The sequence below is a fragment of the Podarcis melisellensis genome, assembly GCF_964234715.1.
Source record: "Podarcis melisellensis genome assembly, chromosome: 12".
Taxonomy (NCBI): Eukaryota; Metazoa; Chordata; class Lepidosauria; order Squamata; family Lacertidae; genus Podarcis; species Podarcis melisellensis.
Window position 1 is genome coordinate 3,889,620 of NC_138544.1, and position 21,977 is coordinate 3,911,596.

Below are 21,977 nucleotides of genomic sequence, written 5' to 3' on the forward strand. Positions count from 1 at the left end.
TGAAAATTATGAACTCTGTGAAAACACCGGATCAGCAAATAATTTGAACGATGGGGTGGAGCTGTTGTCAGTGGAGACACGAGACCTGTTAGTATTGTCTCAGAGTACTGGCCTTCAACTGGTGGTTTGAGACCATGGGAGCTCTTCTGCCATGCAAAATACATGGTAAAAGGTTAAGAAATGAGCCCCCAAAGACCCTTGGGGGCTCTGGGTCTGAAAAGGCTGAAAATTCCTGGTCTGGAGGTTTAAACAGAAAGCAATTTTGGGGTGACTTCACTATTTTGGTAGTGGCAGCATATTAGCCTGTGATCCAAAATAGCCAGTGAGAGACCTATCATCACATGCCTGCTCTGATTCTTCCCACTTTTCTTTCTCTTGGCCCCTGAATCTGTGACACCGTCAATACTATTACAGTAATGTAAATGGCACTCTACCAGGTTTCATGAACGGGGAGCCCCTCCCCCAGGAAGAAAGGAGGGAAGTCTGTCTCAGAAGAACTTACATTCTGAATTTTTGCAGAGGAGAAGTCCCAACAGTGGCATGTGTGTTAGGACAGAGCCTCTCTCCTGACATTGGCTTTGCTGCTGCTTGCTTAGACATGGCTGGGGTGTGGCAGGGCAGTGACCAGCGTGGGGCTGTGTGGGTGAACTGGTGGCCACAGTGGGGCACCCACATGACCCCAACATTGCAACTGCCCTGTTGCTACAACCTCTAGATAAGCGACATCTACACCAATGTCGGGAGGGTGGTTCTGTGGCTCCACCCCACCGCAGGCACTGCTGCTGAAGAAGACAACAGAGGGTGGGGAGCTTTTACAGTCAGAAACACCCAGACGTGAATTGTCTACATGGAGGTGTTTGTCTGCAACAGCTAGTGCTGGCCTAAGACATTTTGCTGCCTGAAGCAGAGCACAAGATGACAGCTCTCCCATTCCATGCACAGGACTGGCAGCGGAATCTTATTGCAGCACTGGTGAGGGGACTGTATCCTTCACCACACCTGAGGGCCCCAGGTTATCAGACAGGCCATATCACACACAAAGATCTGTTCTTCAACAGCTCAGTGCTGCCCTATACCTCCCAGCACCTGCTACCGTAGGTGGGTAGAGCCATTCCTGGAATCATAAAAGAGCTCTAAAACATTCTTAATCTTACTCTCATGTGAAAACGTTTGCCGTATGTAGAATTGTGACCCTTCAAAAGTAAAGATAGAGATTTGGCAAAGTCTTGAAAAGGGAAATCCACAAGAAGCCATTTTTATCTGTGGCTCGATTGGAAAATACAAAATGTTCTTCAGTTTGCTGTTTGCCAAATTCATTTTTTACTGACTTAAAGTGAATTTTCCCCAAAGGCAATTTTGTAGCATTTAATTAGTTGTTATTTGTGCCATTATTCATTTTCCTTGTAAACATTATTTTTAAAGTTCTGTATCATTTTACACATTGCATAGAAGCTACCACAGATAGGCCAGTGGACTTGCTATTGAGTTTGTACAGAGAGTTACAGCCATTTCTGCTCTCTGAAGGGTTCATGTCATTGTCATACATTTTTACATGTATACTTACAACATCTTAGGCATATCCTTGCAATGTAGTTGCTCTCAACTCCTGGAGTAGGAAAGGGTTGAGAAACAATATGGGCATTCTGCTACCATAAGAGCTGGCTCATCTTTAGAGTTGCCACTGAAGACTGACCCAGGTATCACCAAAACCGTTATGGAGCTAAAAGAAGACACACATGAATGAGATATGTTTTTGGAACTGAAAGTAACACTGTTTCATTCAGTCCATGGAGAAGATCCAAGTCTAATTTGGTCTGTTTATATTTAGTTATAATTGCTTTGCTGCTAATGGCTGATGATGAATACAATACTTAAATCTTATTTTGAAGGAAGTGGTACTAGACAAGTTCATACAAAGATAAACCGACTATAATATATGGGTATTGCTGAGATTCACAGAAAACCACTTTGTAGGATTTGGGAGATGGTAGGGGAGTGTGCGTTGCTACTATCAGTCTGCATTGCAGATGTTTTTGTTATATATATGTCAGTATAATGAGAGATTCCAGCCCCTCCCACACCTTTCAAATGGCTACTTGAAGGCATGTGTGCTCCAAAGGAAAGGCAAAGGAGGAGATACACAAGCCAGGAGCTCATCTGTGCCTAATAACAATAAGTTCTTGTGTATTACGTATTTTATATTGCTTGAAAATACTGTTTCAGTTCTGAGAAAATTGCATTGAGCTTCAGAAGAACAGCATACAAATGCCATAAGGAAGGAAGGAAGGAAGGAAGGAAGGAAGGAAGGAAGGAAGGAAGGAAGGAAGGAAGGAAGGACTGGGATTACATCCAGATTCAATACAATTCATGTTAATGGCTTCTGGGTAGCTAGTTTGCTTTGTTTGCTATGTTTCATTAGGCACATGTCAGTGACAGCTGGGGTGGCACTTACCAAGGCGACTGTTGCGTGCACTGAATAGACTTAGCCCTTGGTGCCTTCTAAGTGAATCCACAGGGACAACCAGAAGCTTGCTTGTTTCCCACAGGGATCTGGTTGGCCACAGTGAGAACAAGATGGCGGACTGGATGGGCCATTCTGGCCTTCTTAGGTTCATGAGTTGGAGGTATAACTTCTAAAGCAGGGACCCTGCTCTACCTGTGCAGCTTCCCAGCGCGTTAGAACCCTGGAGCATCTTAATTGTGCAGGGGAGCTACTTGAGTAGGAAAGGTTCCTTGCTGGTGAACTGATCCCTCTAGCTCAGGGACAGGGACAGGGACAGGGACAGGGAGGAAGCAGAGCTAGCCTGCGCATCCTTGCTCTCCTCCACTGCATGAGGGATTTGGAATGCCTGAATATGGTTTTGGTCTCTTGTGCTTATCAAGCTCATCATACAAAGCTGTCATTAGGAACCGAATCCACGCATATTAGGGAGTCTAATTTGAAGACCCATGCATCTTGCCCAATCCCTCTCTGGGGCAATAGAGGGGCATCTCTGAATGTGTGCATTTCAAAGATGCTAATGTGCCATCCTCCTATCCGTCACAGCAGGACAAATGTCTTAATCCCCATGCTGTGTCCAGGGCAGGAGGCATGTTCAAAAGGTCTGTGTGTGAGGGAGGGCAGTCTTATGTACAGGAACTCTGCGTAAAGGGGGTGTCCAGGCCCCTTAGCTTCTCTCTTTCAAGCATCTGTACATATACAATTTGCAGCTCCGGAAGACATCGTTTGAAATATCATGTTAAGGAGCACTTTTTATAACTGGATGGACTTCGCTATACACCTGCGTGCCTATATGTGCATATGACTGAAGACGGTTTCTTTCCCCCCTCCTTCTGCAGCAGAGTGATTAGTGTCTGCGGTCAGAGAGCCTAGTGGTAGGAACTGGGCCAGGCAGGGAGGTCAGTGTGCAGTGCTTTGCTCCTTCTCCCTCTCCTTTCGCTGAGTGTAGACTTCAGTTTGGGATGCTTCTTAAGGCGATACCATTTACTTGAGCTTCATTACAGCATCAACTCTTTATATTGTTATTAACGACTGTTTCCTGTTTTAAAAACGTACACAAATGCACAGCAGCATTATGCAAATTGCTTGTTTTTAAACTGTAAATATTGAATTAAATTAAGAGTGAATTGTGGGAAGGTCATATAGCCTCACCTTCCCTATTTGATGAGAATTTGTTTAGTCAGGCAATAGGTTCTTTTATCTAAACAGAGGATGAAGCTAGCCTTTTACTTTGTAAAAACTAATTAAAACTATCTTAACTTGCATGGGTGTACAATAAATTAATTGTCATTAAATAGGAATCTGAATGTCCTACCATTCATCATGCCAAAGAAACTCCTTTCTTCCTTGTCAGAATTTTAGATGAGAAAAGGAAAAACAAAACAATTAGCAAGAAGCCAAGATTAAGATGCTAAAAACAGCAACGAGAATGCCCATGTTTGCATTTCATAGCTAAGTTCTACAGTCAGGGCTGTGCAGTGCTGCCTTACAAGTCAGATGCATTCTGCTTCATTTTGTCAAGAAAAATTGCATTTGGTAGTTTTCCTAATTATATGTTTTCAGATTACTGTGAGCCAGCCTCTTGGATACTCCCTGCTGATCTTGGATAACCCCTGTTGATCACCAAAATTAGGATTGTGAGTGCCTCGTGGCAGAGACTGGTCTCTTTTTGATGCTCCAGATGTGTAAATTAGTATTAGTAATCTTCTTTAAGAATGTTCCAGGTGCCCATACATAAATCTGTCTGTCCTGAGCTGCTTCATCATTGTGGACAGGAAAGATAACCGGAAGAAATCTGAGAGGGGCAGGAAAGTGGGAAGGGTGAAGCCCCAGCTTCCTCCAGATGCAGAGTCCTCCTCTTGGAACATCATTAAGGGACAACACCACAGGGAACAAGAAGTTTATTTTGCAACACCATCGGCCAGGACACTGTCCTCAGCTATCCACTGCCACCTTAACACTTTGCATGCTGAAAATTTGAGCTCTAGCTGCCAGGAAAAAGTTTCCTTTCCTACTACAGTGGAAAGGAAGTACTACAGTACTTAATTCGTTCTGGAGGTCCGCTCTTAACCTGAAACTGTTCTTAACCTGAAGCACCACTGTAGCTAATGGGGCCTCCCGCTGCTGCCGCACTGCCCACACGTGATTTTTGTTCTCATCCTGAAGGAAAGTTCTTAACCCGAGGTACTATTTCTGGGTTAGTGGAGTCTGTGACCTGAAGCGTCTGTAACCCGAGGTACCACTGTATAGCAGGAAAAGTGTGTAAAGATAAAGAAAGGTGAAGTAAAGGCAGATAATGACAAAGACAGAAATTTTGGCTGGCATTAACCCACCCAGCCATCAACTTATCCTTCTTAATAGCCTCTGAATAAGAAGAGGAGGAGGCATAGGTCTGAGGTCGGGGTCTGAAGCAACAGCAAAGATGGATGCAGGGGCTGAGGGAAGGGAAGGTAGAGGGAAAATATGATGGCAATGGAAGACACTTGGTGTGGTGCCTGGTACTTGTTACCAGTAATAGTACCTGCAACAAAAAGTTGCAGTGCTATTTCTAGCGCTTCAGCCCAGAACCTCAGCATTTTATATCAATATAGGAAGGTGTGTAAGGGTATGTGTTGCTTTAAGGGTGTATGTTGCTAGATAGTGCTGGGGGTGGGTGAGTTTTTTAACCTTGTGACACACTTCCACCAAACATTTAAGTTCAGCATACTTTCGTATAATCAATTCCAATTTAATCATCTTATGGTCCACCAACCATGAACACATAGTGTAATCTGTTAGGAGCTTGAGTAGGCCCATTTCCATTCTTCCTGCCCCCCCCCCCAAGTTTCCATTCTGCTCCCCAAACTAATCCCGTATCATTCTGTATCTTAGCTGTTCTCAGTTGTATAGTTAAAATTTACCTGGTTTATGATTCCTTTAGAACCTCTCTGTCTTTCTCGATTCAACAGCCACCACCATTCCTTAAATCCTTGGACCTCAATGTTGCTTCTTCGGCTAGGTGTGTTTTTTAAATAAAAAAACCCCAAATCTTTAAATTTATATAGTCTTGCGTGCTTCTACATGTGTAGTGTTCCCGCTGAGCATGCTAGAACCACTGATGAATTTTGGGTTGGCCCCAGTTCATTTCCAGCCTTATAAGCCATGCTGTAAGGAAGAATAATGCCAGCAGCAGTGGCCTTCATGCCTAGGATGGAACACATCAATCTCTCCAACTTTTTATCAAGAAAATTGTTATTTTGTGAGAGATTTACCCCAGATGCTTGGTGCAGCTCCTAACCCAGAAGTCAAAGGTCCCTTACAAATGCTTCCTAGTTCACATGGAACTCATCTAGTTATATTCACAATAGGAAGCATTTATTTTAGGGTTCAGATCAATATGCTTAAATGAACTATGCATTTTAAACACACACACCCTTCCGATTTCTGTATTAATACCATTCCAAAATGGTACATACCTGTACCTGATTGAAACAAAACGTAGCGTTCCCTCCTAAGAATTCTCAGAGCCCTGAATTTATGGTGTTCAGTGAAATAGGAAGCCAGTGTGGTCTAGTGGTTAGAGAGTGTCAGAGTATGACCTGGGAGAGCAGGGTTCGAATCCCCACTCAGCCATGAAGCTCACTGGGCAGTCGCTCACTCTCAGCCTAACCTACCTCACAGGGTTATTGTAAGGATAAAAGGGGGGGGGGAGAACTGTGTGCCCCCTCCTTGAGTCCCTTGAAGGAAGGGTGGGATGTAAATGCATTAAATAAATTGGCATCAGACATGATCACCCTGCTGCCACTGGGTGCTCGCTGGAGACTGTTGCTCTCGCTGGCACTGCATGGCAGTGTTGGCATCTTCCTCATTTGTTGTCTATTTAAAAAGAAACTATTTAAATGTCACTTCTGCACTTCTTTGTGTCCTTAATTAGATGGCCTTTAGTTGTAAGCTTTAATAACTTTTTAAATCCAAGGCAAATAAAAAACACCGCCATTCTCAAGTATCAAAGCGCTGTATTGAATTGAAGTAGCAGGCAAGCACACAGTAACCGCCAGGCCTGTAAAATAGAGATGAAAAAGGTTAAATTATAAGGAGCCTGAGGAATAAAAAAAATCTTTACATTCACTTTTAAATGCTGACTCGTCAACGCGGTATCCGGAGCAAGATTGGAACAACATGGAGGCCTGCTGGTTATACAGATGTAGAAGAAGCAAGAGGAGAACCACAGTCCAGATGGCAGATAGCTGACACTCTTGCTGGCAGCCTTATCTGTGGGGTTACGGCCAGAGAGAGTCCCAAAATGAGGCACAGATGGGAACGTAACTAGAGATCAGATCATGTAGTGATAGAAGCAATAAAGCAAGCATTCAAATACCAAGTTTAAGACTTTGAACAAATGCACAGCAGGGGGAGATCAGGAAACTCAGCACTTTGTTGGTGCTCTGTCATGTTTATGCAGTCGCCGCCCCACAGTCTTCTTGGTCCAGACATCATTAGAGGCAGCATACTGGGTTGGGGGGGGGCGCGTTATGTCTTCCAACCAATGGGACTAGTCTTCTTTTCTTGAGGTAAGGAGAGGAGTAGTATTAGTAGAAATATTAGTGAAGAGTGGAAAAAGTAGAACATTGAAGTGGGGATTTTGAATCCCCTGAATGAAAAGGATTACCAAGGTGGTTGGTAATAATAATAATAATAATAATAATAATAATAATAATAATAATAATTTATTATTTATACCCCGCACATCTGGCTGGGCGTCCCCAGCCACTCTGGGCGGCTTCAATGATATGCCACTTTGGGCGTGTCAGCCAAATGTAAATGCAGACCCTCAAAGGTTAACCTCATCCTTGAATCTTCCCCACCGAACTGGACATAAAATCCCTTGGCTGGATCATAACCTGCATTTATTAGTGGAAAGGGAATTCCACTGTAGTTGCTCTGAGAACTTCCAAGCTTTAATTTTAAAAACCTGCAAGATAGTTTCATATCCACTTTTCAAATGGTGGATAATAAAATACCAGAGGTATTTTACAAATTCTGTAATGAAGTCTTATAGCTGATAAGCCCAGTTATGTGAATAAATAGTGAAAGAGCTGTTCACAATCAATGAAAGAGCTGGTGTGAAAATAGTGTTTAAAGCAGGGCTACAAAATGCCAGATCTGGGGCGGTGAACGTGGCCCTCCAGGAGAGTCTGTTAGACTCCCAGGACTCGCCATAGGTCATGCCTTGTCACCAGCCCTACTCTGCTCCCTCTCTGAGTGATTCTGCCTGACTGGAATGTGTCACTGGACTGAGATAATGCAGGAGCCTAGATGGGGATGGGGGGGGGGGAGCCGGGCAAGGAATGGTCTTCTGGCTTTTGTGTGGCTGGAATGAAGCAAATACACCCATTGCTTTGCTTGCTGTGACTGTTTCCATCCCTGCTATGTGGTGCCTGGAAAACTGCCCATGGCCTTGGGCTGAAAAAGGTCCCCAGTCTGTCCGTTTGGGCTTGGCCATGGCTTTGGGAAAATCACTATCCCAGCCTGTCGCTGGGAAACTTTAAAACCACTGGGAGCTCCTGGGAGCAAAGGTGAGACAGATATGTCCTAAATGCTTTCAAAACGATATTATTTTATTCACGCTTATCTTGAATTCAGCATTGTTCGAACAGAAATTATGAACAAACTGAAAACAGAATCTTGATCTCCATTTGTGTTTTAGAAGTCCTTGTTGGCTTTTTTCATTAATGTGGTAGGGCTTTGGGTTCGCCGATAGCTCAGATTTGAACCACTCCGTCTCCTTGCTTCTAGTGAATTAATGATGTGAATGTCTAAGCAGCCATCAGATTCATAAATCACCAGAAATGAGAAGGATAACACATAAAAGTCTTTTCCTTTTGTTTAGCAATTTATCATTTTGCTTGCACATTAATAAACAGAGCTCCCCTGAGGTAAGCAATGGAAAGATAAATTTTTCTTCCTAATTTTCTTAAATCGTAGCCAGTAGATCATAAGTGGAAAGAGTGGGCTTGTCAAAAGCACGTCGTACTGCTGTGGCGACTCTTTATATCCATAGCCAGTAGTAATAAATAAAGAGGCTCAGGTACTTGGGTAGATAATTGTTTTTGTTTACATAACAGGCGCCAGGTTTCCAAGTCCCAGGCTGCCATCTAGACCAAGCCGAAAGCGAACACTGTCCCTATCGCCTCTGTCTGATCATAGCTTTGACCTTCAGACCATGATCCGGACATCTCCAAACTCCTTGGTCACAATTCTCAACAATTCCCGTAGCAGTTCTTCAGCAAGTGGTTCCTACGGCCATTTATCTGCCAGTGCAATAAGGTAAGGGCTGACAACATACAGGGATGATTGATGTATATAAATCGTGCAAGAGTGAAACGCCTTATTTGGTGTTTTAGATACTTTTATTAACCACTGTTTATCGTGTCCCATCAAAAGGAAATTAAATTAAAATTTCTAAATGAAGTTGCAGTTTTGAAAAGCTTTCTGAGGTGCATTTAGTACAACAGAGCTTTCCAGAAAAACAAAAGACCCACAGCAAGCAAAGGTTTTTGGATAAAATGCTTTGGGCACAACTTTTGAAGAGCATTCTAGTTGTGCAACACATTTCTGGTTATGTTTGCATGGATGCATGTAGCCCTCAGTTCAACAGCATGTACCGCTTACTAACTGCTTTGGAGGTAGTAGTTTTGGTGACATATAAGGATGTTGGGAGGCTGCTGGATTTGAAAGGTTAGACTTGACCTGCAAAACCCACTAAAATCGCCTGTTGCAATGGCTTGGTTATCACATAGAGCTAAACCGTGTGTGTGTGTGTGTGTGTGTGTGTGTGTGTGTGTGTGTGTGTAACGTATCCCTCTTGTTTTAAATTGTTCTATTGCACAATTTCATAACAAATTTTAAAAATGGGGTGGAAGAAATGAACTGCTCTTTCCAATTCTTTTGCTCTTTAGTTTCCTTGGAGGAAATTCCAAAAGGGCTGTTCTGAAATTCAGCCCCAAAATTATTTCAGTTTGGAATCTTTGCTGGAAATATGGTACAGCATAATATGTGGTAGAATCTGGTTAAGATGGATTCAATAACCATCTGTAGATAACCATCCATAGATTATGGTTAATCTAAATATGTCCTGTATTTGACCATATGCTCATTTAATATTGTTAAGTTACAACCTTTATGCATGATCCTCATGTTTTGATTCAGGTAGGTAGCTGTGTTGGTCTGACACAGTCGAAATAAATAAAAAAATAAAAAAATTGTCCAGTGGCACCTTAGAGACCAACTAAGTTTGTTCTAGGTATAAGCTTTTGTGTGCATGCACACTTCTTCAGATACTCTGAAAGAGAAGTCACCAGACCCTTATATATAGTGGGAGGGTGGGTGGGGTTTTTCTCAGAAGGGTAGTAGGAGATGGGTGATTGACTCAATGGGTGTGGTAAACCTGTTGACGACTGCAATTAGACCTACAGGAAAAAGCAAGGGACAGTATGCAGATGACCAAAAATAGCTTTAGCATATGTAACGAGACGAGAATCCAGTATCTCTGTTCAGGCCAGGTCTCTCCATAGTTTTCAGTTTAGTAATAAGTTGTAATTCAGCAACTTCTCTTTCAAGTCTATTTCTGAAATTCTTTTGTAATAAGACAGCTGCTTTGAGATCCTGTATTGGATGTCCTGGGAGACTGAAGTGTTCTCCTACTGGCTTCTCTGTCTTGTGATTCCTGATGTCATATTTATTGATTTGTTGGATGTATGGATTATTTGGGTGTCTTCATTCTTTCTATCTGAAAAGTGAAGGATTTCCACATGCTTGTGTCATGTGTGCCAGTGCAGGTGAAATTCACACACATCCCCTTCGCATATTGCACAGGCAGTGTGAGCTAAGATTTTGCACGAGTCACACATGTTCTGTTGACTTTTTTGAGGTAGACCTAAAACCATTCTCAAGGTGAAGTTACACATGACACATGGAACCAACCTCACTGTGTTTAATTCCAATGTACTTTTCCTAGGATCAAGCTCTGAAAATAACTATCACTTTTTTCTTATATCTTGACCCATTTTGGGCTACCTGAGCAGAAATGTGACATTAATAAGGTCTTGTTAATTGCAGGCTGATTTTTGCAACATCTAGTTTCTTTCACTTTGCTTCTTGGCTCAGATTAAGCTAAACAAAGTTGGGAAGAGATTAAGCAGTTGGGGGCCAAGAGGTTGAGGCAAGTTTAAACAGCAGGAGGAAGAACTAGAACACTCACTCCTGAAGGGGTTGGATACAGGGAAAGAAAAACCAACTTGGTTTGCTTTGCTTTCCTAATACAGTATGCTGTTTATAAGAGGGGGATTGCTACAATTGACTTGTGTTATTGAGAGTGACTCGATTTACATGAAGAAATTGGTTTACCTTTCTTGGATATTTTTATTCTAGAAAACCATGAAGCTGAGGGATAGCTTCCTATTGCAAGAGCATAGGCCCAAGTCCTTTGCTGGAATCCCAGTGAAACCAATGGGACCTACTCTCAAGTAAATGGGTTTAGCACACAAGGTGTTGCTCATGGATAACAGAGTGAAAAACTACAAAAATAAAATAAAATGACGGTATTACCAGATGAATTCTTTCAGTAACTGTGGTTTTTTAAAATGTCACTTGATCTATATGCACTTAATGTGTAGCAATACATAGTTGGAATAAGATTCAAAATGATACCAAAAAATCAAATTGTCCCAACTATAAAAAGGACTGTGGGAGTTAGATACACACACAGAGAGACCCCGTATACTGTGCATGTATAGGAAATCTGATAGGAAATTGGGCTACACAAACATTGGCTTTAAGTTACAAGAAAGGAGATTCTGACTAAACATCAGGAAGGACAGTGGAGCAGACTTCCTTGGAAGGTGGTGAACTCTCCTTCATTGAAGGTTTTTAAGCAGATGTTGGATGACTATCTGTCATGGGTGCTTAAGTTGAGATTCCTACATTGCAGGGGGTTGGACTAGAGGACCTTTGGGGTCCCTTCCAACTCTACAGTTCCATGGAAATCTTGTGGGGAATACTGAACAGCAACAAACCAATTTTATCTTCATTCCTATTCTAATAACGGAAACTCAGATTTGCCACATTAGGTTTGAGTGGGAAAGGGTGGGTCACACGTTAGAGAAGGGTGACTCATCACAGTATTACAATAGGATGGGCACATACATTTCTTAAAATATGCCTTTAATGAGTAATTTATAATCCTGAACAATATTTATATGCCATAGATCTCCGAGTAATGGGCTTTCCCCTAATTATTCCTATTCCCCCCCCTATTTTGGGTTGAAATGTTGCTGAGCCCAAAAGTATTTGGTTGCACTTGTACTAGCATTGAAAACAGTAGTTTTCCATGTGCTCTTTGAGTTCTCCTTGTACATTTTCTTTCAAATCTTCCATACCAGATGGAGCTATGCAAAAAAAGCCCCCCCCCCAACTTTTAAGGCTTTAGAAAGTCTTGCATTCCCTCAGCTACCCAAGAAACAACAGGTTATCAATACTTCTGAGACATGGGGGGCAAGAGACTGTGTAGGTCATTGCTGTGTTTTGCTGTGTTTCCATTCACTGAATATGCAAAATTTTACACAAGCTCTACATATTTAGTAATACTTTGCCCTAGAAATAAGGAATGCAAAATATATAAACAGACAGAAGGGCTGGATTAAGTTATTGTAGCCATTTAAAAATACAAAGAGCATAAAAAAACCAGATGTCTCTTAGCATCAGATCCCCCCATAAGCCTTAAATAATGCCATATCAACCCATTGGTTTTGTTCATTTGAAGATTTGAGTTTTCATAGATGCTCCAAACTAAGCTTCATGAGATGAATTCTGTGCATAGGTTGATCTGTGCATTGCACTTCGCAGTGCGAGTGCGATGTGTGAGAGTGTGAATGCTCTCCTGGTTATCCACATGGGGGATCATTCAAAAGTGTCATCCCCTGTCCGAGTGTGAAAGATCTCAAAAGAGCTGTGATATGTGAACCTTCTGACTGTGTGTCTCAACTGCAGGTGGCCAGTGATGATCACCAGCAGTGATGCTTGCTCAGCCTTATACAATATGATGCTATGTCTGCCTGGTGGATAAGGCACCCAGAAAGAGCATGCAATGTCCCCCACCAGAGATACTGCCCCTCCCCTAACACCCCAGCAAAATTCCATTAGAGCATTACAAATTTTAAAAACACTCTTTATATAAGAGCATACCAATATACAAATAGAGAAAAAGCAGCAATTAAATATATCAGCATGCAGTAAACCATATTTGCAGATCAGACCAGGTGAGCAGTACGGTCGTACCTTGGAAGTCAAACGGAATCTGTTCCAGAGGTCCGTTCAACTTCCAAAACATTCGGAAACCAAAGTGCAGCTTCTGCAGCCAATCGGAAGCCGCAGATGTTCAGCTTCCACAAATAGTTTGCAAACTGGAACAGCTGAAACATTCGAGAACTAAGCTGTTCAAAAACCAAGGTATGACTGTATTGTTAATAATATTGTTAAGCCAAATCCTACAATAAATTAAATTTAACCACCAAAACTTAATTATAAAAAGCCCAATCAAACAGGGCATTCTTTACCTGTCTTCCAGTGAAAGTTGTCAGCTAGAACAACCAAAGTGGCTTCTGTTCTCAAACTAGTCTGAAAGTCAGATTAAAATAGGTCTAAATCCTCAATGTTATCTAGCAACTTGCTGAGTAAGGGAAGAAAATCAACAGAGAAAACTGGCATGGCGTCACCACCAACTCCTTCAGGGAGGCAGGGAAAACTAATAAAAGTGCTTCTGTCATTTCAAAATTATAATCTCTAAAAACTTCTGCTTTAAGGAGATTCTAGTGGTTATAATTTGGAAATGACGAAAGTTCATCCGTCTTCAGTACTGCACCAGCAACCTGTTTTAACAATGGTTTATGTATAGCAATACTCTTTTTCAGGAAGAGAAATACAGTTTGTTATAAAAGATAAAATAAAACAGATAATGGGTAAGCACTGGTGGAAATTGTAAAGAAACCATTATTGCCTCTTATTCAGTAAGAAAACTAAAACTACAATGGAAGTGCAATGAAAGGAAAATTTAAATAAAGTAGAAAACATCAACTTCATCCAATGGAAGTTAGCTAAAGAACACTTCAGGAGTAAAAATAATCTGAGTGTTAAACACAGTGCAAACATGATGAGTCAAGAGCACACAATTTTTGTTAATCGTTTAGTAGGAGACTGCCAGAATAAATATTGCATATATAATAGAACAAAGCACATTTCAGAGCTATATATTAAATATATTGATGCTACGCAGAATGCCTCTAAATAAATTTGTTGAAATGAAACAAATGTTACAAACTGGTAGGCATTTGTCAAATGAAGCAGCTGAATAAAACAACGCATGTATCTAAAAACGCAAAGAAATAAAATTTATCCAACTGGAACCTCTGCTTGGCTGATGCTGCCGTGGCATTTGGAAAACTATTAGACCAGAATTCAGCAGGATGAGCAGATGAAACAAAACATTATGATGCCGATCCCGGTTTAACGTTTTGCTGCATGTGGCTAGAGAACAATGGTGACTGGATGAGGATCATGATGCACCTCAACATCAAATGAGCATTCATGTCAACTTCACAGCCGATTCCTTTCCCTTGCTAAGAGAGCTCTACTGGCTGCAGTTCAGCAGTCGGCACACAAGAGGCAGGCAGTTGCTAGCGCTGGTTAAGGAAAACGAAAGCAGCCCTTAGGCCACTGGAGCTGTCCCTCCCTCGGCTTTGGCTTGCAGGTGGTTTTTATTCTGAGGCTTCTTGAACTAGGGCAGTTGGTTCTCCAAAGGGTGTGACGCGCCAGCCTGGTGTGGCAGGAGAGGATGGCAAGTGTGGCGGAAAGATTCAAGGACAAGGAAACATTTAAATATTTCATTGTAGTGTGTGTGTGTGTGTGTGCGCGCGCGCGTGTGCATGCGTGTGTGTCACACACATATGCAGAATATGGATAGATATTCAGAAGCCCTGGCTGTTCTTCTACAGTTCTCCACGACTTATTGCTATAATCAGGGATTTTCAACTTTGACAAATGTGAAAGATCAGAAAAGAGAAAAGCTTCTTGATGCTGATGAGGAGATAAGAGCTTGTCTCAAATTAGACCTAATATAAATGAGATGGCCCAGCAAAAGCCATCTCACACATCTCATTGAGTTTGCATAGATACTTAAGGTACATTTATAATTACGTTTTTGGGAGTGATTCCTGTTCTTATGTAGCTGCATTGTTTAATACTTTCTGGATGTCCCGTGATCATAAAGTAGCTGTGTTCTGTGTTATAAATCAAGCATTGCTAGGAGTTGTTACTTTTTGTTTTCCACTGTATTTCTTATCAATAAAAAAATTTGGTGTGGCACGAGCAAATTTTTATACGGAAAGTACGGCCCAGAAAAAGAAGTTTGAGAACCACTGGACCAGGGCATCTAAGCTTTGGAGGAATGAAATTTTGTGCACAATTATGTACCCACTGGCATTGTTTAAAAAACCTGCACAAATACTTTCATGCGTCCTTGGGCCCCTTGGAGTTGGGTTTCTCAAACAACACCCCCCCTCCCAACAAAAATCCATGCTATGTGGGATCTTCTTTTGTAACTAAGAGAGCAGAGAGGAAGTCAGAAGTAACAATAACACAACTAAGCTCTCAGATACATGTCATATAGTTCTCATGTACAACTGAAATTGAAAAGACTTCAAACTATATGGTGGTGGCTCGCCACCTAAATTTAAAAATAAATGTTAATTTAAATAAATTGCAGCTTCTCAAGGAGAATTTGGTAAGGGAAACCTGAACAATTTATCAAAGGATATAAAAATGCCATGGTAGTTTACTATGCTGTAGAAATTGAAGTGAATGACTGAGAGATGAAAATCAGAAAGAGGTTCTTCGTTTCCAGCAGCCAGATTTTATGGATCTTTTTTGGTGCTTTCACAGTTTTCTTAAAACCGGGGCTTGTATATCTGTTATGGACTGTTTTGACAAACGTGCACAAAAGAGAATACTGTATATCTTAACAATTAACAACAGCTGTTTTGAGGTAAATTCCACAACTGTGACCAGCAACAATGTGACCTACTTAGGAGGACAGCCACAAAATAGCCACAATGTTTGGTTTTGATTATAAGGTCTGCTTTTCTTCTTCTTGAAGTCAGTTCCATAAAATATGATGCCCTCATGTAATCGAAATGTAATTTGCTGACCTGCTTTACCTCCAGTTTTAAAATTTTAGAGAATGGGGATTAGAGGCAAAGAAGGTTGCAGCCGTAGGAGCAGAGAGTTCACGGGAAATGAAAAAAGGAATAAAATATAAAGCCAGTCCATGCTGGCACATTCCTTCTGAAATCTGTTACAATATTGGAAATGGAATAAAAAACTGAGTTGTTGTTTTTCGTTAAAACCTTCTAATCTTTGAACACAAACACATTAATGGTGTTCTCCCTTAGTTTTTAAAACCCCTGGTCTGTTTCTCTTCTTGCAGAGTTTTAGAAACACACTGTAAAATGTGAAACAAACATAAGGACAGATTAATAAGGGTGTGTGTGTTTGCCTTCCTGGTTTTGCTGTACATAGAACTTCTCTGCAATCCAACAGAATTAGGCCCATGGAGAACAATAGGCACCTAACTCTTCTCTAGTGCATATTACCTGGAGTGTTCATGTTGTGAAAGAGTAGTATAAATTATGAGACAGAGCCTCCATGAAAATCCCCAGTTCTGTGGAGCCCCGTTCTTGCATTTTTTTGGGTGGGGGTCTGTTCCCACCCGCTCCCCAAAACCCATTTTCTAAGGGAGAAAAAACTTGAGTGAAGAATTTCTCTGGGTAATGGGGCATTTAGTCTATTGTAGCAGACCACCCCGTGGCACAAGCATCTGTAGGCACTTCATTCCAAAAGAAAGAAGAGAGAAAACACAAATTTGCATATACTCAGCAATTGTAGACTTTTTTTATTTGAAACCCCCTCAATACGGTACATGAGGTGAGCCTGAAATTTCAAATCCATTTGTGTTATAAGCATAAACTGCTCTAATTCTCAGGTTTTCCACAAGAAGCCCTGGGAATTGAAATGGGCTGTGTGTGAAATACTCTTTTTGCTAGCTAGTCAAGACTGGACAGGTTTATTTACTATCACCTTCTCTTGCTATACAGATGTGAGTGGTCTTTACAGCTGGGCCAATGCTGTATGGGTACTGGCCATAGAAATCACTGTATCTGGACTAGCCCTATGGATAATGGCTTTGCAGTTCAGTTCTGCATTGCTGATCCGCAGGCCCTCTTTGCTCCTTAGCATCAAACAACAGCGCCCTGCACAAGTACACTCTTACACGCATTAGTGTAGCCAATGGAATGCCTTCAGAGGTTGCGTGTGTCCAACTCTTATCAGCCCATCCAGCACGGCCAACAGTCAGGGATGCTGGGAGTTGTACTCCAAAAACATGGGCTGCCTGGTCTCTGCAGATATATTGTTTTTGTTGTTATTTTATTATATTTATTACCTTACCTTCACCAGTGGGTCCCAGGGCAAGTTACAACAATTTAAAATTCAGTATTAAATACCAATTGGGGTTTAAACACAGAGGTTTGCAGCCATAAGGCTGCAGTGTTAGCTTGCTTAAGGAATAAGTCCCATTGATCTTGGTGGGATTTATTTCTGAGTAAGCAAGTTTAGGATCCCACTGCATATTGTTGCATTCCATTTTGCACCTGAGAAAAACTATGCCTGCCTCCCGTTATGACTTGTAGGAATATTGCAAGTTAGTCACTTCTGCAAAAGCAAAGAGAAAGCACAATAACAAAAATGGTTTGCTCAGTATTTTTTAAGAGTAGATTGAAACCTGCCTGTACTAAAATCTGGAAAAGCTGTAGGAAAAGGCAAACTGTTCAATAACAGCTATTTATTGCAATAACAAACTTTAGATAAAGAAAAAGAATGGATGACATGGTGTTTTACAGTAGTTTTATTGATAATCTTGCAGTGTTATGTTCCTCTGTGTGAAGCAATTTCTTTAATCTTGGCTCATGGTCCACTCTTTCATATGTCTCTAGATCTTATTACAAGGGGGAGAGAAAATCAATTGGTTAAATGTGTTTTGAACACCATGCTTGTCATATCACTCATTTGTTTGCAAAGATGGAAAGCTCAGACCATCCAGAATGTCACCTAAAGAATTTCTATCAGTGCCGTTTGGTTGCAGAAACTGATGGATTAACCTCTTTCCCCTCTGAAATTAGTGATCAATGAGCCTCAATGTAGAAATATTCCGGTGGGAAAGCCCTGCTCCCCCTTCCAGTTAAACAACAATAAATGTCTATTAAAGCCCATTATGCATGCTAATACCTGTCATCACTTCATTACTCTACTGTATTTCCCAGAGTATGCTCTAGCCTAAACAGCCAGGCTCTGGCAAAATGGTACTGGGAAACTGCTCTCTAGGTCTTGTAATGTAGAAATGAATAGATTGGATCAAAGCCTCTGAAAAATATAATGGAGCATTGCAAGTTTTTTTTTGCCGGTGGCTTACCATCAAAATTAAGATCCAATGGTCTTTTTTAAATTTAATAAATTACTGTAATTTATTTAATTGCCTACAAAAATGCACACGTATCATATTTGCAGGAATCAAAGTGCATTGTAATGTCAGTGGTGGGTTTAATGCAAATTTAGAGTCTGCCATCATAATTATTGTTATGATTAAGCACATTAGCTGAAAACATTACTCTGAAATAGGTGAAAGAATTTGAATTCCTTCTGAAGAACAATTCTCGCTCCTGACGATGCACTTTTGTCCAATTGACTACAGCTCATAAAGAGGTGTGGAGGAGGTTCGATGCGAATAGGTTACTGTTTTTGCTGTGAAGATCTCCCAGTTGCAATAGTTTGCCAATTTAAAAACACCAGGGAAATTTTTAGAAGCCTTTGAGGAACTTCCTTTTCATTCCACGTTGCATCCTTTTAATAGAAGGAGGCAGAAATGTCCCCCAAACAGTAATTGTTCACTGTAAGAGTCAGAGGGAAATTGGTAATAATATTCAGTTATTGCAGCCCCTTAGTCCTTGCCTATGTTCCCTGTAAGCAACCATGAATGATTACAGCACGACTTAGCTAAGGTAGCCTCTATGGATGATTGATAGGACATTAATCAAAAGATGCATATCAGCTTCAGAATTTGTTCACAAGCTTTCTTCTAATAGCTGATTTCATGTTCACTGAGCTCTATGCCAGTTTGTTCAATTTATTCTTCGGTGTACAAGCCATTCATCACGGAACACAATGATTTCACACACACACACACACACACACACACTCCCTTTCAGAAACCTGAGATTGGAGTGGTGCAACTACTCTCTCTGGTTCATTAATATACTATACAAACTCATGCATGCCTATGTTCTATCATTTTAACCCTCTTGTACTTGTAAAAAAACACCACTAATATGATTTTAGGGACAGATAGATCCAAATTAAGCCATTTAAAAAAACAAACAAATACATACATTACATTTTTTTAAAATTTCCCCCAAGGACCCACAACAACACGGTAGAGAAGATCAAATGCAACTGTTGAAAAAGCAAGGAGTAAAATAATACAGTTGCACAGACAGAGTTGGTTCCCAGCATGTTTTGAGGAATCTCTTTACTAAGGGAAATCTGATGTTTCCTACTAAAATTGTTTGGGACTCCTTTTCTACTTGTTCCTATCCTGTGAGAAGGGTCAGGCAGTGGGAAATGGTGACTTTTGCAAAATTATCCAATGAGCCCCATGACTAAGCGGGGATTTGAACCCAGTTATTCCCCATGCTAGTCCCTGCAACACATCTCAAGGGGATGTGATTCCAATTTAATATGAAAATAGGAAACTTGACCGTTGCTTTCTTATAATACAGCAGCACAGCTACATACAGATGGTATCTGAAGTCTGTCATCACTTGCAATCTTAAATGCTGCGGAACAGGAATGGGGAATCTGTGGCCCTCCAAATATTGTTGGATTCCAGCTATCATCCCCCATCAGCATGGCCAGTGGCCCTGAATGCGGGAGTTGCAGGGCAACAACACCTGGAAGGCTACATGTTCTCCATCCCTGCTCCCTTCCTTTGTAGGAGAATACACACTGTATGAAGTAAACCAGGTTATTCTGCATATTTTTCATACCCCAGACATTTGGGCAAGATGGCACCGAGGTAGGACGTGCTTATCAGATGACATTGTTGGGGGAAGAAAGTGTCCCATTAAACTTTAATTAGTTTAATGTAAATGCCCAGTGCACTTCCTTCTTTAAAAGTCTCACCACGGCAGAGGATTTCGCGCAGCAGCTAAGAAGGGCAGGAGAGGCAGCATCTTCCCAAAAGGAGTCCTGGAGCATGCGGTTTGTAAATCAAAAATAAGGTTTATTTACAAAACACCAAAAAACAATCCTGGCGACGAACCACACATCTCAGCAAAACACACACCCAAAAAGGGAGAAGGGGGAGAACAAACAAACAGGGGGACTATTTATACAGACTCATGTTCCTGGAAGCCTAATGACCTCCAGCTGCTCAGTGATTAGAGCGTTTCTGCTACTCTTTTAACCCTTTGATAGCAACACCCCCTCTCGCTCGTAACACTGAGCTGTACCAACCTTAATACAAATTTAAACCTGAACAGAAACATTTATGAGATTGCGGACTCAAAGCTTTTGTAAAACCGTCTGCGAGATTTTCTTGGCTTGGACAATACTTTAGTTCAATTAAACCTTGTTTTACACTTTGGCATACATTTTGATAACGGATATCCAAGTGTTTTGTGTGCGCCTTGAATTGACCTGATTTAGCTAGTTTAATACAAGGTTGATTGTCTTCCCACACTCTGATAGGTAGGGAACATTCTCCAAACAATTCTTGTACCAGTTGCTTATAAAATTCCAGTTCTCTACATATATCTGATAACGCATTGAACTCAGATTCAGTTGAACTTAAAGCTATAAGTGATTGTTTTCTTGATCTCCAACCAATTAGTGCATTTCCAAATTTTATCGCCATTCCTGACACTGATTTTCTATCTGGTCCAGCATCTGCCCAATTGCTGTCGGCCCAACATTCAAGTTGTGTGCTGCCCTCTGCTGATAGTTTTAAGCGAAAGCTTTTGGTAGTTTGGAGATACCTTAAAACTCTTTTTACTCCTTGCCAAGCATGCATTGATGGTTTTTCAGCTTGTCTACACAGCATGTTGACAGCATATGTTATATCGGGCCGAGTCCACTGTGCAATGTGGAGTAGACTGCCTATCGCTGACTGGTAAACCCCGGGATTACAGAACTCTGCCTTTTGCTCAGTTTGAGCATCCTTTGTGTAACTTAACTCCATTGGGGTTTTAACACCAGCACAGTTGTTCATTTTAAACCTTTCCAGCAACTGCTGGATTTTAGCTTCTTGGCTAAGCCAATAGTTACCATTTTCATCTTGCTGAATTTTAACTCCTAGATAAACAGATACATTGCCTAGTGATTTTATCTGAAACCTTTCTCCAAGCTTTGTGGCAAATTGTTGTGCAAGTTTATCATCCTTTCCACTGTATAATAAATCGTCAACAAATATCAAAACTGTTTCTTGTTCACATCCCGAGCCTTTTAGATAAAGACACGCATCTGCTGCGCTCTTTCTGAACCCCATGCTCTCTAGAGCATCGTTTAAGCAGGAATTCCAATTACGGGCGGACTGTTTCAACCCATAAATGGATTTGTGTAGGCGCCAGACCTGGTTTGGCTTGTCTCCTTCAAAACCTGGTGGTGGTGTCATATAGACTTCCTCCTGTAAGTCTGCATTTAAATAAGCCACATTGACATCAAAATGAAACAGCTTATTTCCCTTCTTAGCTGAAGAGGCTAGAAGCATTCTTAATGACTCCGATCTTGAAGTAGGGGCATAGATTTGAGAATAGTGAACACCTTTGCGCTGCGAAAACCCTTTTGCAACTAGTCGGGCTTTATATTGCAACTCTTCAGTAGTTGTGGGCTTTAAACGATATACCCATCGACAACCTACAGCTTGTTGCCCTTTCGGAAGCTCTGTACTTGTAAACACACCGAGAGACTTCATTGAAGCCATCTCTTTTTCCATTGCTTCCTGCCACTTTACGGCTTCTGAGCTTGGAAGCTGTTGTACTTCCATATAGCTTTCTGGCTCACACTGTGCCATATTTACGTATACACTTGTCACCTTAAACCGCTCTGGCGGCTTGCCCTTCGTGGCGCGTTTTGACCTGCGCAATTGCTCCTCTTGTGCCCCCTCTGACCGTTGGCTGTCAGAATCTGTCTCAGACTTTATGTCTGGACGTGCCTCTAGGGATAAAGACCTCCGTTTAGATACCTCCCTTGGGCTTGGTGTTGCAGGTGACCTGCTTTGCTTTTGCTGTCTGCTAGGCCTACTGACTGGCGAAGTTGGAGCACTCCTAGATTCTGGCTT

The 21,977-nt window shown here is 41.4% G+C and overlaps 1 protein-coding gene across 3 annotated transcripts in view; it reads left to right on the forward strand.

Annotated features, from left to right (window-relative positions):
- GLI3 (GLI family zinc finger 3) overlaps positions 1-21,977 on the forward strand; it is a 254,324-nt gene that overhangs the window by 176,215 nt on the left and 56,132 nt on the right. For all 3 annotated transcript variants that reach the window (XM_081930977.1, XM_081930978.1, XM_081930979.1), the window contains one exon: positions 8,605-8,806. In XM_081930977.1, the coding sequence (XP_081787103.1) occupies positions 8,605-8,806 (202 nt within the window). The remainder of the gene's footprint in view (positions 1-8,604; positions 8,807-21,977) is intronic.